General features: G+C 44.0%; 1 protein-coding gene across 2 annotated transcripts in view; it reads right to left on the reverse strand.

Moving 5' to 3' along the window:
• Positions 1 to 20,629, reverse strand: part of HENMT1 (HEN methyltransferase 1) — a 1,010,665-nt gene that overhangs the window by 301,483 nt on the left and 688,553 nt on the right. For both annotated transcript variants that reach the window (XM_044086068.1, XM_044086067.1), the window contains exon 5: positions 2,904 to 3,086. In XM_044086068.1, coding sequence (XP_043942003.1) covers positions 2,904 to 3,086 — 183 coding nt within the window. The remainder of the gene's footprint in view (positions 1 to 2,903; positions 3,087 to 20,629) is intronic.

A 20,629-nucleotide genomic window follows, 5' to 3' on the forward strand; every position in this document is an offset into this window, starting at 1 on the left:
AGAGCAAGAAAAAAAGGATCCCCAACAGGGTACTTATCTTTTTGAAGACTTCAGGTCTGAAACTCGAAAACCAAAATTTCAGGAGTCGGCCAACCTGCACTTGCGAACTGCTTCTGCTAAGGGCACTGCACAGCAAGAAAGACCATAATGGCATCGGCTGCATGTTTTACATCCCTGACTACCTGACGTCATGGAAGAAGTGACAGCATCCGAAGCAGAAATCCGAAGACTCTGGTATTCAGGCCGGCTGAGGGCTACATGCAGGCAGATAACCCAAATGTGATGACTGCAACAGTGAAACACGAAGAACATCAGGGAGCTGAAAATGGCACCGGACTGTCCTCGGGTTCTTCATTCAACCTGATGGAGACATCTGGTGGAGGCTGGACAGCAGCAGGATCAGTTTACACCTTTTGTCTTTGTATCCTTTTAGGAAGATATCACTGTGGGTGTTGCACATGTCTAGACAGATACAGAATTCCAAAGGGGCATTATACTTGATGAGTGACCTAATGAGAACTGAATAAAGGGGGACAATGACATTCCTATATCGAGATACAATCCCTTTTATTTATAAGGTGTGCAATACAGAAGGGCTTTCTTATGACAAAGGACACATGCTGGTTGAAAGTTAGGTCACTACCCTCATAACGTCTCAAATCCCAAACAACTGAGTCAACTCTTAGGGGCATACTGTCAATGTGGTAGCTCCCTGGGGTAGATGACTTTCCAAAGGATAAAATGATGCATTTTTTTGGCATTCAGTTTCAGCCTGTGATTTTGGTACCAGTTATTTATTTGGGACAACCCTTCATGCAGGATAGTTGAGTCATTTGGGGATTCACTAACTGCTCCTAGCTTTCAGTCATCCTGGATCAGATTTTCGGGATAATTTTCCATGGATTTGGGTGCACAGTGGGAAGCACTGTCACCTAATAGCAACAGGTTCTCCAATTTGTGAGTGTGTAAGACAGAACGACGACAGTGGTAGGGCTATCCACCCAGCAATGTGAACATTAACTCTAGGTAATGGTCACTGTTGAAATGACACCCCAACCCCATGTACAAATGGGAAATTGATGCTGATACCGACTGGGATCCAATAACGTCCACCACAGCAATCAATTTCATACACACACACACACACACACACGCACAATTCTGCATTACGTGGAGTATTCCACATGTTTCAAAAAACAGCCCACCTGAAAGTTAGTACACGTATGTATGAAGTTTTGTGAGCCACAGTATCAAGTCTTGCACTTCTCACAAAGGACCTGATAAAAGCTTTTTAAAATGATAAATCAGATTTATTTCAACACTGTGCTAGGAACAACATTCTACGTTGTTAATCCCTAGTTACTTTCTCTATGTGATGAAGAAGAGAGAACATCAGAGTACAAAAAAAAGTGAAATGTAATCATCATAAGTGAAGCTTGCTGAAGTAAAGGGACAGTAAAAGCTAATACACAGAACAGGAACAATTCCAAGTGTGGAAACAGACACTGGAAACAAGTATTCAACAGAATAATTGACTATCAACTCACTATGAACTTTCCAGTTGTTGTTTGTCTTTCGTCTTTTTCCCGGTAAGGGGTCGCCACAGCAGAACTCCAGTCCGCTAATGACTGGCAGTAGATTTTTACAAAACACAGAGGTGCCAGCTCGACGCCCAACCTTCAACAAAGGCACACCCATTTACACACGCATGTCTTTCGAACGCTACCCAACCGCGGGGAGGACATGCAGACTCCACATACAAGGCACTCCCAAGCCATGCCGAGAATCGAACGGGAGAACCTCTTGCTGTGAGGTAACAACGCTACCGCCATACCACCGCGACATGTTCACTATGAACTTTCCAGTAAATGGGGAAAAAGCAGATTGATCGATTTTATTTATTTATTTATTTAGTTACTTACTGATATACCAAGAAAGTCAAACTGGGCACATGTGCCCTTTCTCAGCGGAGGTCTGGGGAGAAACACTCCAAGCTTTTAATGCAATCAATATTTACAATTAAAAATTTTATAATGCAGTTTCAGTGAATACATAGGATAATAGTAAGTATAACAAAATTTGTACTGATATTCACAAACATTAAATTTACAAGCCCTGTATTATAACTTTACAGATAGAAGAGAGGTGTATAACACAGGTTGGAGTAATTTACAAAATGCAGCAGTGTGAAGTATTAGAGGAGATGAACAAGTCTGAGTGTTAATAAAGAAACCAGTGATGGAATATTAATTTGGTTGTGCTAATCAGAAGTAGGTACAGTAGTTTTAAGAATACAGCAAAGTGAGGTACAAGAAGGGGATAAGCAGGTTAAGTAATTTAGTACTTTAAAGGGTGGTATAAGAAAGGTGATGAAGGGTGTTAGAGGGCTATGTCCCAAATAAGGATCAGGAACAAAACCAAGAGACAGAGAGGAGGTATTTTAGTAATGGTTTGAAAAGATGAAGGCATGTGACAGACCTGACTGATATAAGAACTTCATTTCAAGTTCTACTTACACTACTGGAATACAGACTGATTAAGATGGAGCTTAAGAGCAAGAAGGGCCAAAAAGACTAAGACAGAAAGGAATCAGGAAATATGGAATAAAGTCAAAATACTAAGGCAATTAGACATGACAAAAGCAGTGACAAGAGCAGAAACATAAAAAAAATACTAAAATAGTTTGGGAGACAGAAAACTTTTTCTTGTTGAAAGAAGCCTGCTCATATGGATGGTTTATTGTTGTTTTCCTACATTATTCTAGTTATTTTATGACTATTCACTGTTTCTGGTAATTGAGTTTCTCTATACTACATTCAAGAAACTATCCTTTGAAAAGTCCATACATATACATCTCCATGGAGGTTCAGGGAGTGGTTAGGTGGAGTAGAAGGACGACTCACCACTTCTGGAACTGTGCTTTTGTCCATTCAAACTTGTGATCTTTATGTCTAAATCCTGTTAATCCTGGAAGCAATGGATTAAATTCTGCATTTGGAGTACTGATGACTACCATTGCTGGAGACATATAGCCAAACACTACATCCGTAAACGTAGCCACTTGTGTCTCTTCCAAGTGTTCTATTCTAAATATAAGAGAAAAATAGTAAGAATCAGTGCTAATCCATGCAAGCTGCTCTTGAAAGCCAGTGGTCAACAAGAAACCATACTGAGTGCATGTTCTAATAAAATTTATGTAATGCTAGTTTCTTTTAAGCAACAATTTCCTGCTGAATATAGCTGCAGTGCAAGAAGGACTACAATGCATACAATTTCAAAAAGCATTGCAGGGTACTTAAAAAAACAGCGCAACTTCAAATACATTTTTTTACAATGTTATAATCATTTAAAGCTAGATTTTCTAAAACTTCAAAGACTACACTGCATAACACTGAAATCACTGCAGATAAAATATTCTAAGTAAATAATGAAACATGCTCCAATTCTTGCCTATTCTTCAATGATCTTTACAGTTTACTTATACAAGTGATGTGTTATTGCCACATGGGAAAACTAGATCAACAAATTAATGGAAAGCCTTCTGCAGAAATGATGACCTTCTTAACTCACTCCAATTTTCTGAATACCGTTTATTACGAAAAAAGAGTTGCCGCATTTTCTAACAGAAGATGTTGTGACTTTTGGCTTTTCCCGGTTAGGGGTTGCCACAGTGGAACTCCGGTCCGCTAATGATTGGCAGTTGATTTTTACGTACCGAGTTGCCAGCCCTGACGCACAACCTTCAACGAAGGTATGCCCATTCACGCATGTCTCCATGCAGAAGACGCTCTAACTGAGAGTCGAACCAGACAACGTCTTACTGTGAGGCGACAACACTACCGCAGCACCACCACCGCGGTATAAAATAAAGTGGGGAATTGGGAATTATATTTCTATATAATTTAATGGATGCCTCAAAACTAACTGAATACAGTTGTAATATCTTCCAAGTATCAAACAATGAAAAACAAACTGGCAGAAGAAGCTGGCACATGAGTTTAAAGGCATATCTAGTGAATATCACACTACACACTGGATACTTATGAATAGTCAAGAAGGACAGGATCACCATATATCAACTTGGATGAGGTTTTTACCTTTAATTTTTATGCCTCAGAGGACAATAAGTTTGACACCATTAATTAAGATAGGGTAAATAAAATAATGCCATTAGAAATCAGACATCTCATACAGTAGACACAGCTATATTAAGTTTAACAAATATATGGGGCATGTTCTACACAGCTACAAAGCCGCAAACAACAGGTAGTGAAAAATTTCAAATAAAGACAAGGTTACCACTTGTGTGATAAGCATAAACAGAAACTAATGGTAAGAGCACAGACAAATGCCAAGAATGACATACCATGCAGTTTTTAAAAGCAATTTACTTAGGCAATTACTTCTGCTAAAACTTGTAGATAAATAAGTTCCAGCATACTTGCCATAGTTTCATTAAGGACCTCAAAGCAAGGGAGGACACCTCCTTATAGGAGCCACAAAGAAGACTGTTACAGGATTTCAGAACTCACTACACTGACCAAAAGAAAGAGAAACTGAAAATGAGTATGATGCTAACTTTTAGTAAATGAAAGAACTGAAGGAACTGTATGACACTGGAATGAAATGGAACGAGGCTGAAATGAATGTCTTTATCTTTTAATTACCCAAAACCGTGTTGAAAAAGTTCCAGTCTCTCCTTTATGTGCTAATTCTAGGTTTATTCTGTAGTAACAGCATATAGTGGAGGTAGATGTCAGCAATATCCAAATCAATTCTTAATGTCTAAAATAACAGTAATGATAAACTGAAACAGACTGTGTTCCGTAGCTTCTCCACTCATTATACTGTCTGTAAACTTTGTGCTCAGAATTATTCATTCTCTACACAGTCTCGAGTGTCTGTACCAAACTTCTGTGGACTGCACTGGTATGGCTTTTTGTGTGTCAGTCTGAACTAGCTTACTGACTTCTATATATGGCATATTTCTCCTAATAATATCAAAACCCTGTAAATTTCCTACAAGTTCTACATGCCTCTTTAGCCTTGATTTACAAGCTTCATACCCTCTAAACAAGATCTGTTTGTACTCCATGCACTGCATGTTTTGTTAGCACATTTTATGCTCATCAGTATTCTTGACTGTAGGTTATTCATCTGTACTGAAAAAAGAAGTTATGTCTTACCATAACATTCCATCTGTGTTGTTGATCTTCAGTCATTCATTACTGATCGGTTATCGGCTCTGTCCTCGGAACCGGGCCGGCATCATACCAAGCTCGCGTCAGCCAAAAACTCTCGGGCCAAGATCCTACCCAGAATGCTCTGCTTCCTGTTACCTCAGATCGAGTTTGCAAGTTGATATACAAATTTGGAGGCTACCTCTGGTCATAACAGACCTACAATAATGGAAAAAAGGAGTATATGAGATCAACCAGGAACCTCTGGAGGGGAACGGAGGGTGGGGAGTAATGAATGAACGAAGATCAACAACACAGATGGAACGTTATGGTAAGACATAACTTCTTTATCTGATGTTGTTAATCTTCGTTCATTCCTTACTGATGGGACAGAGCCCCAGTTACCTGTATCCCTGGGAGGCCCTCATGGAAGGACATTCCTGAGCAACATGGAACCAAAAGAAGCTCTTCTTCTGGAGGCCAAATCCAATTTGTAATGAAGGATAAAAGTACGGGGTTTGGCCCAAGTCGCAGCTGAGCAAATGTCATTGAGGGAAGCCCTAGCATGGAAAGCTGATAAAGTTGCCACAGACCTTGTAGAATGAGCTTTCAATTTGTGAGGCAATGTGATGTTGTTCTTGTTGTAGATGAAGGTAATGAAATTTCTCAACCATGATGCCAATGTAACTTTAAAGACAGGATGACCTAGCCTTGGTCCAGAAATAGTTGGTCTGATTTACAAGTAGATTTTGTTCTGTCCAGATAAAATCGTATTTGCCTGTGAACATCTAGGGTGTGCAGACAATACTCTCCCTTGTTAGAATGATTAGAAAAAAATACTGGGAGGTCAATAGACTGGTTGACAGACCGCTGACACCACTTTCAGTAAACAGGAAGAATTAGTTCTCAGTGATACTCTATCCTTATGGAAAATAAGGCAGGAACGTTTAATGCATAAGGCTTGAAGTTCTGACAGACATCTGGCCGATGTGATTGCAACCAGAAACAAAGTTTTCCAAGAGAGGTACTTTAAATCACATGAAGACGCAGGTTCAAAGGGGGGAGCTGTTAGGGCTTGTAGAACCAAGGCCAAATTCCAAGGTTGTACTGGTTCTCTAAAGGGAGGTTTTAGGTGAAAAACACACTTCAAGAAAGTCTTACAGAGTCTATGTGACATGAGTGAAGAATCCTGAAAGCCAATGTGGAAATTAGAAACGGCAGCTAAATGAACATGAAGAGTAGAGGCTGGCACACCAGATTGAAAAAAATGTGATAAGTAATCTAAAACCACCGAAACTGGGGCTGACAAGGGGTCCAATTATTTATTCGCTGTCCATAATGTAAACCTTTTCCATCTACTGAGATAGATTAGCCTGGTGGACAGTTTATGAGATGTGATAAGAATATTGCGCATCGGGGAAGAGAGGTTATCCTGCCTAGTAATCACAGGAAGTGGAGAAACCAAGCTGTCAGTTTCAGGTTTGTTAGATTGGGGTGAGTCAGACCCTGTGGACGGGAGATCAACGTTGGGGATAGATTGAGAATCCATGGTCTATCTAGCAGTTGAGGCCAGAGGAAGGGGAACCAAACTTGTAGAGGCCAATATGGAGCAATGAGGATCACTTTGCTCTTCAACTGTCGTGCTTTCTTCAGAAATTGGGAGATGAGGGGAGGAGGAGGATAAGCATAAAGCAGACCAGAGGGCCAAGAATGGACTAGAGCGTCTCTCTGTGACTGTCCCCGAAGGAGGATCTAGGCAAAATAGTTGCTGCACTTGTAGTTGACTGGGGAGGCAAATAGGTCACAGCAACGCTGGCCGCAGTGGTTGAAAATTCTTGCTGCTATCACAGGATTGAGGGACCACTAGTGAGCTTGTAGAATGCACCTGCTCAATTTGTCCGCTATCACGTTGGAGCTCCCGGGAATGTGCGTTGCAATTAGAAAGTGGTTGGAAGGTATCGCCCACTGCCATATTCTCAAGGCCTCTCGGTAAACAGATAAGATCTGGTGCCCCCTTGCTTGTTGATGTACCAGACCACTGACATGTTGTCTGAATGGATGGCAATAGTCCCTGATGGAAGGACTGAGTGGAATGCTTGCAAAGCTAATACCATCGCCCTCAGTTTCATATGCAAATTGGCCTCTGTTTCCGACCAGGTGCCTTGGACTGAGTTTCCCTGACATGGCCCCCCACCCCATCAGGGAGGCGTCCGTGGTCACCGTCGCTTTCGGCTGAAGGGGCGAGACCATTGTTGGGGATTTCGAGACGTCCACCACATCAAATCTTGCTTGCATCTCTGAGTTACACTTATCTGAAAAAACAAGAATGTTGTGTAGGGTGTCTCTGAGTGAGAAGTAGCCACTGGAGAAGTCTCATGTGGAATCTGGCCAGAGGAACAATGGTGATCAAGGCGCCATCGACCCCAAGAGTTGGAATATGGACCGAGCAGAGGATTTGTGGTGAAAGATTAGCGGCTGAACCTGTTGTCTTATTCTTTGAAGTCTGTGATCCGGAAGTGATGCTATGCAATTCCTCATGTCCAACAGAACCCCGATGAATTCTAAAGATTGTGCTGGGGTAATGTTGGACTTCTCCCAGTTTATAGTGATTTCCAGGCATTGAGATGTGAGAAGAGTGTATTCTAGGGCTTCTTTCAGTAGACGCTTGGGGGGGGGGGGGTAAGGAGCCAGTCATCTAAGTATGGAAACGCTTGGAATCCTTGAAGTCGCAGATGAGCAATGACCACTGCCATGCATTTGGCGAACACTCTGGGGGCTGTAGAGAGACCAAAGGGCAGTGCTCGAAATCGGTAATGACTGACTCCTATGCGGAAGCAGAGGTATCTTCTTGAGCACTTGTCCATTTTTATATGGTGATACGCATCTTAAAGATCTACAGAGCACATCCAATCACCTTTTTCCAGAAGAGGAAGGATAGACTGAACGGTGACCAACCGGAATTTCTCTGTTTTTACAAATTTGTTCAGTGTGCTGAGATCCAGAATCGGTCTCCAGTCTCCTGTCTTTTTTGGCACTAAAAAGATCCTTGCGTAAAAACCGGATCCTATCTGGTCTGGTGGGTCCGTTTGGATGATTCTTTTTTGTAGCAGCTTTCAGATTTCGTGTGCTGCTGCTTCCCTTTGACTGGGTGGGACGTCAGGTAAGTCTCTGGGTGAGGTGGGACAGAGATGGAAGGGGATGCGATAGCCTCTGGATATTATCTGCTGTACCCAAGAATTGGTGGTTATGGTTCGCCAGGCAGTGGGGTACAAGGAAAAATTATCCCAGACCGCTTCCAGAGGTGAGCAGTCGGGCAATGCTTCAGGAGCGCTGGGAGGGTTGCCCAGACAAAGAATCTCTGGAACACTGGTTTCGCAGACCTCCCCTGGGGCATCTTTTAATGGAGTTTCCCCCTCTACCTCTAGGGGAGAACTCGGCACGTGCATCACGGAAAGAGCCCTGTGATTTTCTGTGCCACATCTTCCCGCTCCTCTGATTTCTGGAGTAGAATCGTTGAGGGGTGGAGTGTCTGACACCAATGGCAGACAGGGTCTTGCCATCTTGTTCGCACCTTGCCAGCGTATCTTTAAACTTAGGGCCAAACAATGAAGTGGCCTTGATGGGGGCATTCATAAAGGAAGCCTTAAAGGAGTCTGTAAAGTTGCAAAAGCGCATCCAGGCATGATGTCTCATGACTATACCTGCAACTGCCGTTCAAGCCTCTCCTTCCACTGCATGTGAAATTAGGCACATGGAACAATTGGATATAGATTCTAGGGTCGCTATCTGGAAGCTACGTTGTAGCGCACTTCATCAGAAACAGCTTCTGCCAAGGTTTCAGAGAGTTGGTTGATAAGGTTCCTCTGGAGCCTTGTAAAGTGTGGCAAGTAGTTCAAGGACCTTACGGCAAAAATCAATGAAGCAAACACACGCTTCCCAAGTCTGTCTATCACCTGGGACTCCTTGCTGGGCAGATGGACAGTCTGGCTCTCTTCTGCCAAGTCTTTTTTGGTTGCAGCCGCCACCAGCATGGCATCTACTGGAAGACCTTTTGACCAATGGGGATGCTCAGCAGGGGGAGATAAAAATCTTGTTAGGCCTCCAAGGTATAGCTTCCAAAGTGTCAGGAGCCTTCCATGCACGCTGAACAGTGAGCTAGACAAGCTCATCGGCAGGTGGGGTAACCCAGGAGGTAGGGGACCAGGCACGAAAGGCCTGCAGGAATGTGGATTCCTCTGAGGAAGGGTTGGAGGGACCTCCAGTCACCCCTCTGTCTTAGGATCTCGAGGATGTCACCAAAGGACACCTCATCAGACGGTGACCATGGGGACCCTTCCCCATCAAAGTCCGTATCTTTGGTCAAATACTCCTCAGTGGAGTCCATGTGCTTCCTCTTGCACAAAGCCTTGCAAGGGACTTCCTCAGTGGGGAGCTCTGGGGAAGATTGCAAAGAGGGGATCTCCTGAGGGGGAGAAACCTGAGGCCCTTGTGCTCAGTGTCCAGTGGTTGTGGCTTATGACAGCTGCGGCACAGTGGGGGGCTAGGACTCTGACAGGGAGGGTTTGCCAGCAGAGGCAAGTGCCCTCTCCTTGGCCCTGAAGGCCGGACTGCCTGAAGAGGGATGGGAACCCGGAAATGAGCACGACAAACTTGGAACCGGAGTCACACCCCGCTCCGACGAGCTGACCAGACCAGGAGTCTCAAGAGAACTGTGGAGCGTGAGAGGAGGAGGATTCCTGGAGGGTGCCATAGAAAAAATTGGAGTGGAACCAAGAATGCCTACCCCCATGGCACAGCCACTAGTCTGAGAAGAGTCCGGTGCCCAGTGCACCAAGGACGACTCCGGCTCCAAAGTGAGGTCCACTGTTGGTGTCGAAGGAAGGGAAGCTGCTGCCGGAGGAAGGGGCTTTGATGCTTTCCTGGAAGTCGAAGGAGGAGTGTACATTGGAGTCTGTGGAGAAATATGGTCACCTAGAAGAGGGAACGTAGCTTTAGACGGTTGAGAGAGACCCCTGGCCATAAGCAACTGGTTGATAAGCCACAACACATCATGTTCTGAGAGGCTCCTGGTTGACCTCATAGAGAGACCTGAAGGAGATTCTGACCTTTCAAAAAAAGAGCTATATTGGCTTCCCACAAATGGATCCAAGGAAGGAGAATACTTAGTCCTTGCTAGTTTGTGGGGTGCAGAGCCTGGAACCGAGGGTGTCTGCACCGAGGAGAACGGTGTCGAGATTATCTGTGCCGACAAAGGCAGTGCCATAGGAGTTGAGGGTGGCTGCACTGTAAAGGGCGGTGTGGCAAATATCTGCACCGATGAATATGGTGCCGTCGAGTAAGGTGTCTGTACCAGTAATGACGGTGCTGAAAAAAGACTGCACCGAACAGCATGTCTGTGCCAAAGGTGTCTGCACCGTAGAGGACAGTATCCCGGAGGTTGAAAGCATTGGCAAAGATGGAGCCGAAGAAGTCTGCACCAACAGTTTCAAAGGAGACTGTACCTGTAGAGACGGTGCCAATAAAGGCTGCAATGACACTGTCTGAGCCATAAGTGTCTGCACTGGCAATGCTGGTGTCGGTGGCGATAAAGAGGATATAGCTGGAGTAAGAATCAGTTGGGGCAGTGCCGAGGCTGGGGCCGAAAGGACCACAGAAGGCAGTGCTGGGCTCAAAATTTTCACCTTTTTGTAAGTCGATTCCTTGCAATCTCCAGAAGGAGATGAAGTGAGTGACCTCGAGGAGGAAGGAGAAGAATTCCTCTTACGTGTATTAGTAGGAGGGGGTGAGCCTTCTGACCCAGAGATAGCCTTGCAGAAAGGAGTTTTAAGGAGCCCATTTAGGATTAATGTATTCTTCCTTTCATTGAGAGTCTTGGTCAAAAAATTTCTACAAATCCCACACGGGGGAGGGGGTCCACCGAAAGGTGGGAGACATTCAAGCAATAGACACATAAATCATGGCCATCAGAAAGCGGTAAGTTACGGCTGCATTCCATACATTGTTTGAAACCAACACTACTTTTCTTGTCCGACATAATGATATGAAGGGAGAAGAACAACAATACCAAGAAGTTAAGAAAGCTACCCAGAAGGGTAAGAAAGGGAGAAAAGAAGGATTATCAATGATGGTAATGAAGAGTTACCTCAAAGGTAAGAAAAAGGTAATAAAAGGGAAAAAACTATAGGGAGAAAGTCTTAAAGTTATGATAGGGTAGGAGTATAGAGATAGTAACAGACTGAAAACTTTTTAAACACTAACAATAGAGAAACTTCAAAAAATTGTTCACTTAGCTGAGAGAGAGTGGCTTGACATGGCTGTACAGCAACGTGGCAAACGAGATCTGAGGTAACAGGCTCGAGAGTTTTTGTCTGACGCGAGCTTGGTATGAGGCCGGCTCTGTTCCGAGGACAGAACCAATAACCCATCAGTAAGGAATGAACGAAGATTAACAACATCAGATCATTCCTTTCCACTGAAACTGCAAGTGAAATGTAAAATATAAAATGAACACATAGTCCTGTTTAATATGGCTGCATTTCTAGGCCTAGGCAAAGAGACTACTTTATGTCTAACAAGCTACATTTAAGTGAAACCTAATCTTACAATAAAGTTGTTAGTGAAATAAAAAAGGATAATTCATAATAAGTGGTCCAGTCCGCCCAACAGTAAGGGGGTGCAGCAGCTTTGCCTTTTAAAAGCTTTTCATGTTTTAAAACACGAAAAGCTTAAAGTAAATCCAGAGCCAGATCCTCTGCGTGTGTTGATGTACGCATGCAACTGTTGCTTACTGCTTTTCCATATTGTGCACAGAATTTAAATACAGCATCTGTTGCTTACTCCTTTTCTAATTCAAATACGGGATGGCTGCTGCCTGTGTGTGTGTGTGTGTGTGTGTGTGTGTGTGTTAGGAACATACCTGTCAACCTCTAACCCAAGAAATCTGGAAAAGGCCTGACATAAAGATAGGGACAGATTTTAAATACTGCTCTTAGAAAGTTGATAGAATAACAGGGTATGTTTTAAAATGCATTTTCAAAAGGACATGAAGTCTGAAACTCACATATATGACATTATTTACTAATTTCATTCCTCAGATTATCCCAGTGATTTCCCAGAAAACCAAAAAAATGTTATGAGGAACAGACTGAAATTCTGAGGCAAAAATCTGGACAGTTGAGAAGTATAGTTAGGAATGTCAGTTTCTACAGGCTCAAACCCTGTACCTTGGTTACAGGAAACTAGAGCCTGAATCCTCTACACCAACTACCCAAATAGTGAAAAAAATGAATTTTGGTACATTTTCAAGGAACCCTGAGCTGCAAGGGAGGAGAAGTTTACTGCTGCACATGTCTAGTCTGTTTTCAATATGCAACTGTTTTGTTTAGAAAATGTTCATATCATGACATACTTGCTTTTGATGCAGAAGGCTGTGGGTTCTCCCCCCACAGCATATAGATGGATTGCTGATACAGTGTTATACTTAAGGGGGAGGGTGGTGGTGGTGCTGCTACAGTCCTACATGTATCCTCCTTTGGATCAGATGCCTAGTAACTATGACCCTGTTGTTAGTTTGCCAGCCATTCCCTATTGCAATGTTACCAAGCTTACCAAATGTTTTTTTTTATTTATTTTTTTTAAGTAACATAGGCAATTTATTCTTCAAGGGCAGTAGGCACCGAATTTGTAGAAGAAACACTGAAATGTAAAGCTGTTTGCAAGCAGCAACCTCTTCATTGGTTACAGATCTCTTTAATGTGGAATTATTCAGATGGTTTTTACTTCTGCAAAGATTATGTATATTGACTGATATTGGTTGTAAAGACAGAAATACGAGTGTCCTTTTATGATTGAAATGTTCTGAAATGGGCAGTTTGTTATAACTGGGCCATACGTTTTGTTTCATTGCTTACTGGAAAAATGTTCAAAACTACAAATTTAAAACGCACTCTAACAAGTGGTGGTGTATTATACAAGAAAAATAAGTTATGTACTCACCATGATGTTCCATCTGAGTAGTTAGACTTCATTTGTCATCAACCTGTGGGTTTCGGATCCGATATGTATCCGAGCCGGCAGCTTTCCAAGCTAAGATCCAAGCTCCAAGCTCTTCCCACTTACCCATACTACACTGCAACCTCCTTCCAACCCTCAGATTGAGTTTGCCACCCACAGTGTGACACACATCAACCCAAGAGACATAACCTGACCTGATCACATAAACTAGGCTCACAAGACCCAGAAAATCTGAGTCCAAGGACTAAGGGAAGGAGGGAGGGAAGGTTGATGACAAATGAAGTCTAACTACTGAAATGTAACATTATGGTGAGTACATAATTTCTTTATCTGAAGTAGTTAACTTCATTTGATCATCAACCTGTGGGACAGAGTCCCCAGCTACCAAAAACCTTGGGAGGCCCTTAAGGAAGGATATTCCAGAGCACTGCAGAACCAAAAGAAGCCCCTTCCTCTAGACACCATATCCAACTTATAATGAGTAATAAAGGTGTGAGAGGAAGCCCAGGTAGCCGCTGAACAAATGTCATCCACAGAAACTCTGGACCAAAAGGCAGCAGAAGTAGCCATAGAATGAGTAGAATGATCATGAATCCTGTCTGGTTCTGGTAATCCATGTTCCTTGTACACCTGCAAAATACAAAGTGAGATCCATCTAGCAAGTGTCACCTTTGAAACTGGTTTCCCCAAAAAGGGCTTGGCAAAGGAAACAAAATAGCTGTTCAGACTTACGGAATGGTTTAGTCCTATGTAAATAAAAGCGTAACTGTCTGTGGACATCCAGCAAAAGAAGCTTATATTCCCCTTTATTTTGAAAGTTAGCGAAGAATACTGGGAGATTAACAGACTGACTGATATTTGATTCCGAAGCGACTTTAGGGAGGAAAGAAGGGTTCGTCCTTAGAGACATCCTATCCTTATGAAAAACTAAGTATAGGGGTTTCATACACAAGGCTTGAAGTTCCGACACTCTCCTGGCTGAGGTGATAGCCACCAGGAAGACTGTCTTCCATGAAAAGAATTTCAAATCAACTGACGCTGCGGATTCGAACGGAGATGCAACTAAGTCCTGAAGAACCAAGGTCAAATACCACGTAGGGAAAGGATACTTAATAGGAGGTCTCAGCAAAAAGGTACCTTTGATGAAGGTGTTACAAATTCTAGCAGCAGCTAGAGAACTTGAATTTCCTCCTACATAAAAATGGGATATAGCCGCCAGCTGGACCTTCACAGTGGAACAGATGGCCCCCTGTTGGAAAATTTGAGACAGAAATTCTAATACCGCTGGAATAGGGGCGGTAATGGGGTCCAAATTTCTCTGAAAAGCCCAAATGGAAAAATGCTTCCATTTGCTATGGTACACCTTTTGGGTGGAGGACTTGTGTGCCGCCACCAGAATGGGACTTAACGGGGAAGAGAGACCGGGAGTCCTGGCCATTAATAGAACTGGAGCAACCAAGCAGTAAGCTTGAGGCTGTCCAGATTCGGGGGAGGAATTCCCGAGGGATGACAAATGAATGGGATCCAATATCCAGGGGGGAGCTACTAGACGAGACCGTAGGCAAGGGAACCAAACTTGACGAGGCCAGAATGGGGCTATGAGGATAATCTTGCTCCCCAACCAACGAGCTTTCTGTAAGAATTTTGTTATGAGAGGTAGCGGGGGATACGCACAAAGAAGACCAGGTGGCCAAGCATGGACAAGAGCATCTCCGGGGGCTTCCCCCCCAAGGGGGAATTAGAGCAAAAAACTCACTGCACTTCGTGGTGGACAGCGATGCGAAGAGATAGCAGCAAGGCTGACCCCATTTGAGGAAGATCTGTTCTGCTACATAAGGATTCAGAGACCACTCGTAGCGCAAAAGGATAGTCCTGCTCAGTTTGTCTGCTAAAATGTTGGACCGACCCGGGATATGCATTGCTATCAGAAAATGGTTGGTGGAGATTGCCCATTCCCACACTCTCATGGTCTCTCGACAAAGCGGATAGGACCTGGTTTCCCCCTGTTTGTTGATATACCAGACCACTAACATATTGTCTGAATGAACTGAAATCGTTCCCAGAGGAAGAGAAGCATGAAGGGCCTGTGACGCTAAAAGGACAGCCCTCATCTCCAGAACATTGATATGCAGAATGGTCTCATTCAGGGTCCACGTGCCTTGGACAGTCCTGCCCGAGCAATGCCCCCCCCCCACCCTAGATGGGAGGCGTCCGTAGTCACCATGGCTTGGGACGGGGACACAATAAAGGAACGTCCTTCTTGAAGATCCTGCGATTGAAGCCACTACATGAGGGAAGCTTTGCACACCTTGCTTAGAGGAACCGGGAAATTTAGGGGCTGGTGTAACAGAGACCACTGAACTTGTAACGTCCACTGTAACACTCTCATGTGCAGACATGTGCAAGGAACCAGTTTTACAGCTGCTGCCATGGACCATAAGGCTCTCAGGACTAGCTCTGCTAGGGGTGTAGAGGTCTGAAGAAGTGCCAAAACATGGAGGGTCAGGTTCTGAAGTCTGTCTGGAGTCAAAAATACCCTAGCCTGAAGAGAATCTATTCTCGCCCCTATTAAGTCCAGGATCTGAACAGGCTGAAGAGAGGACTTCGCAAGGTTTATCATGATACCCAGTAAATTTGACAGCTGAAGGAAGGAATTTCTGGCTTGAATAAGTTGATGCCTGGAGGGAGTACTGAAGAGCCAATCATCCAGGTACGGAAAGACCTGAATCCCAATCGTCCAGGTACAGAAAGACCTGAATCCCCTGAAGCCTCAGGTGGGCCGCTACAACTGCCATGACCTTGGAAACACCCTGGGGGCTGTGGTGAGACCGAAGAGTAGGACCCTGAACTGGTAGTGATTGGCTCCTTGCCGAAAGTGGAGAAATCTCCTGGATCGCCTTCCCATCAGAATATGGTAGCAGTTATCCTTCAGGTCTATGGAGCACATCCAGTCTTCCTCCTGCAAGAACGGCAGGATGGATAGTAAAGTGACCATCCAGAACTTCTCCTTGGCAATGGACAGGTTCAACATGGATAAGTCGAGAATCTGCTTCAAGTCCTCCCGTCTTTTTTGGCACCAAAAAGAATCTGGAATAGATGCCTGATCCGGACTGGTCTGAGGGGACTGGCTGGATTGCTCTTTTGTTTAGCAGCTTTTCTATTTCCAAAGCTGCCACCTCCCTTTGAGCAGGTGGAAAGTACAGTTTTGTACCTACCATAAATGTAGATGTTCGAAGATCCACATTGCTGCAGTCCTAACACTTGGGTAGTCCGCTGTCCCAGTCGGCCCGAATACCAAAGTATAAGGCTGACGTTGGTCAAGGCGCATTAGTCTGACATCATGACGTCAGGGTACAAATGCGCATGACCGACGTCATATCCTCAGTCTTTTCTTGCCCCAGATGTCAGAAGACCCTAAAAAAATAAGGCCAAAACCAAAAAACACCAAACACTCCTGTACCTAATATATGTACAATATATACAAAATTACAAAAATAGAACCCCACCCACACAACCACCCCTAAACACAGAGGGGAAGGAGGGAGGGTAAATTGGACTGCAGCAATGTGGATCTTCGAACATCTACATTTATGGTAGGTACAAAACTGTACTATGTTCTTCATCTCACATTGCTGCAGTCCTAACACTTGGGTAGAATCCCAAAGCAGAGGTAAGGGAGGATGGCTAAACTATAATGAAGCAGGAGCTGCCAAAATGCCCTGCAACACAGCAGTGGCAAAACCAGCCCTGGATTTAGAATAGAGAGGAAGGTGGTAATGCTTGGAGAAAGTATGCACTGAACTCCAAGTAGCTGCCTCCAAAATATCCTTAGTTGCCACCCCCCTTAGAAATGCTGTTGAAGTGGCAGTAGCCCTAGTGGAATGAGGCCTAATCCCAGCTGGAATCTCCTTGCCATGATGGGAATAACAGAATGCAATGCAAAACCCAATCCACTTAGATATAGTTTGTTTTGACACAGGCTTGCCCTGAGAACTCAAAGCAAAAGAAACAAACAACTGCTGAGACTGCCTAAAATCCTAGTCCTGCTTAAATAATAACGCAACTGCCTGTGTACATCTAAAGTGTGCAAAATCTTTTCCCCTATTTTGGGGATCTGCATAAAAAGTAGGCAAATGAATAGTTTGGTTTAAAGCCACACTAGAAACCACCTTAGGCATAAAGGAAGCATTAGTACGTAATGATACCCTATCCTTATGGAAAATCAAAAAAGGCTCAACCGCCATAAGGGCCTGCAATTCAGAAACCCTTCTTGCAGAAGTAATGGCCAACAAAAAAGCAGTCTTCCATGACAAGTATTTCAATTCAGCAGTAGCCACAGGCTCAAAAGGTTGTAGAGTAAGTTTCTCCAACACAAAATTGAGGTCCCAAGCAGGAGTAGGAGCTCTACGTGGGGGTCTTATATTCTTTGCCCCTCTAAGAAATTGCTTGAACAAAGGATGAGAAAACAATGGTGGGTCACAATCATAGTGAACTGAAATTGCTGCAGCATGAATCTTAATGGAAGAGAAAGACAAACCTTTGTCCAATAACTCAGTAAGATATTGAAGAGCCACACTCAAATTAGGCTCAGAAACATCCAAATCCTTTGCAGCACTCCAAAATAAAAATCTCTTCCATTTTTCTGCATACACTTTACGTGTACTAGGTCTTCTGGCTTCCATAATCACATTCAAAACTTGTTGAGGAAGTTGAGACCTGCTGTGGTTCAAAACAGAATATGCCAGGCTGTTAGATGAAGAGAGTGAAGCTTGACATTGAGTAGATGACCGTCCCTCTGAGACAAAAGGTGCGGAATTAAAGGTAAAGGCCATGGAGGCTTCCTTACCAGATTCCTCAGTAATGGGTACCAGTGTTGCCGAGGCCAATCTGGAGCTATCAAAATCATCCTTGGCTTGTCTTGTCTGACCTTTAGGAGTACCTTTGGGAGGAGAGGCAGAGGTGGAAAGGCATACACATGAAGATTTTCCCAACTGAACGAAAGAGCATCCACTTTCCAAGCTGTGTGATGAAACCTTTTCGTGCAAAACTTTGGCAGCTGGTGGTTTAGTGGAGAAGCGAACAGATCTATGTCTGGAGTTCCCCATGACACTGTCAATTTTCGAAATACATGAAGATCCAGTTTCCACTCGTGGGGATCCATGATTTGCCTGCTTAACACATCTGCTAAGGAGTTCTGTGCTCCTGGCAGAAACCTTGCCTGAAGATTTAGCTGCATGCTGAGCGCAGTCTCCCACAAAATCATTGCTTGCCTGCATAGAGGATAAGAATGCGTTCCCCCTTGCTTGTTGATGTACCACATGACAGTTGTGTTGTCTGTTAGAATCAACACCTGCCCTGGAAGAAGTAACTCCTTGAAAGCCATTAATGCAAACTGGACTGCTAACATCTCCTTCATGTTGATATGTAGATGCTGTAGTCTGGCAGGCCACTTGTCTTGTATCCACTTTCCATTCAGATGAGCTCCCCAAGCTATGTCTGAGGCATCTGTCGTTAGAATCTGACTCGCCTCTGGCCGGGTCACAGAGAGTCCCTTGTTTAGGTGACATTCCTGAGCCCACCACAAAAATTCCTTTTGAATGCAAGGTATTATTGGAATGACAGTGTCCAAATCCTGGCAGTGCTGTGTCCATACATTTTTGAGATACCATTGCAGCTTCCTCATATGCAGTTTGGCATTGGGAAGCACCAAAATACAAGATGCCATGAACCCTAAGGCTTGAAGGACTGTCCTTGCAGTCAGCCCGGACTGAAGAGATAGATGATGGAAGTAAAGGGAAAGATTCTTTTGTTTGTCCGGGGTTAAAATGGCCATCTGGGTTGCTGTATTCAGTCTCACACCCAGAAAGCACATGTCTTGAGAGGGTACTAGACTGGACTTTATTTCATTCACAGAATACCCCAGGCATCTTAGCACTGCTATTACATATTCCAAATGCTGAAGAAGCTCGTCCTTTTCTTGAGCCAGAATCAGACAGTCGTCCAAGTAAGGATAGATTTGTATTCCTTTTAGCCTGAAGAAAGCTATGACTGGAGCTAGAACTTTTGTGAATACTCTGGGCGCAGTAGATAAGCCAAAGGGCAATGCAGAGAACTGATAATGGGAATTCCCAGCTCGGAAACGCAGATACTTCCTGCAACTGAGTCTGATAGGCACATGAAGGTAAGCCTCCTTGAGATCTAAAGTTACCATCCAGTGATCTTTGCCCAGCAGAGGTAAAAGCTGTTGTAACGTCAACATTTTGAACTTGGGAATGTCCAGATAAGTGTTGAGGATAGATAAATCCAAAATTGGTCTCCACGTGTTCCCCTTTTTTGGTACTAGGAACAGGCGAGAATAAAATCCTAGGCCTCTTTCTGGTACAGGAACCGGCTGAATGGCCCCTATCTGGAGTAACAGAGCAATTTGCTTGTGAGCCTCTTTTCTTTGTATAGGAGGAATGTCTGGCATGCCTTTGAAAGGAGGCAAGGTATGGAAATAAAACCTGTAACCGTGGTGAACGATATCCAATACCCATCTGTCTTGGGTAATTAAACTCCAATTTTCTTTGAAAAGTGCCAGCCTTCCTCCCAAAGGTGCTGCCAGACGAGAAGGCTCTGGCAGCTGAAAAGGCAGGTCATTGGGTCTGCTTACGAAAGGACTGACCCCTGCCCTCACCAGAAGACTGGGCAGGTGAACTCCCTGTTCTAGGCCTAAAAGAACCTTGAGCTCTGCCCCTACCACGTCTAGATCTACCCCTAGACTGGGAATCATAAGAAGGATATGTCCACCCCTTAGTAGGCCAATTTCTACTAAACTTCGGAGGCTGAACCTGCAAAAAATCTTTAACAGTCTGCATAGACTTAGCCTTGTCCTCCATTTTCTTTAAAACTGCTTCCACAGGCGAACCAAATAACACATCAGATTGTAAAGGAGCATCTAAAATCCTTGTCTTTACATGCTCAGCTAAATTCTGATCCCTCAGCCAGGCGTGCCTGCGAAGAACAGAACCAGTGGCTGCCACCCTCGAAGAGGCCTGTACAGCATCAAAACCACATTGCAAGGAATGCTTACCCACCTGTTCGAAACATGAACTAAATCCTGCAACTCTTTACACTCAATACCTTCCGCCAGAGCATCTACCTTAGACTTCAATTGTGAAAGGAGATAATTTTGGTATTTCAACATGTGAAACTGGCAATTCAAAGCCCTCATGGCTAAAGTGGAAGAAGTATACACCTTCTTTCCCCATCTATCCAAAGCCCTTGCCTCTTTATCAGAAGGAACAGGATTTTTAACAACAGAAGCCTTAACACCTTTAGGGCCCTGAGAAACAGTTTCTGGGTCTGCCCTAGGACTCTTAAGATACTTATGAGCTTCAGGCACCCTATAATACCTATCCGGTTTAACTGGGGCAGGAGGCAAAGAATCAGGGTTC

The sequence above is a fragment of the Protopterus annectens genome, chromosome 10.part0 (genome assembly GCF_019279795.1).
Source record: "Protopterus annectens isolate FY-2018-M chromosome 10.part0, PAN1.0, whole genome shotgun sequence".
Classification (NCBI taxonomy): domain Eukaryota; kingdom Metazoa; phylum Chordata; order Ceratodontiformes; family Protopteridae; genus Protopterus; species Protopterus annectens.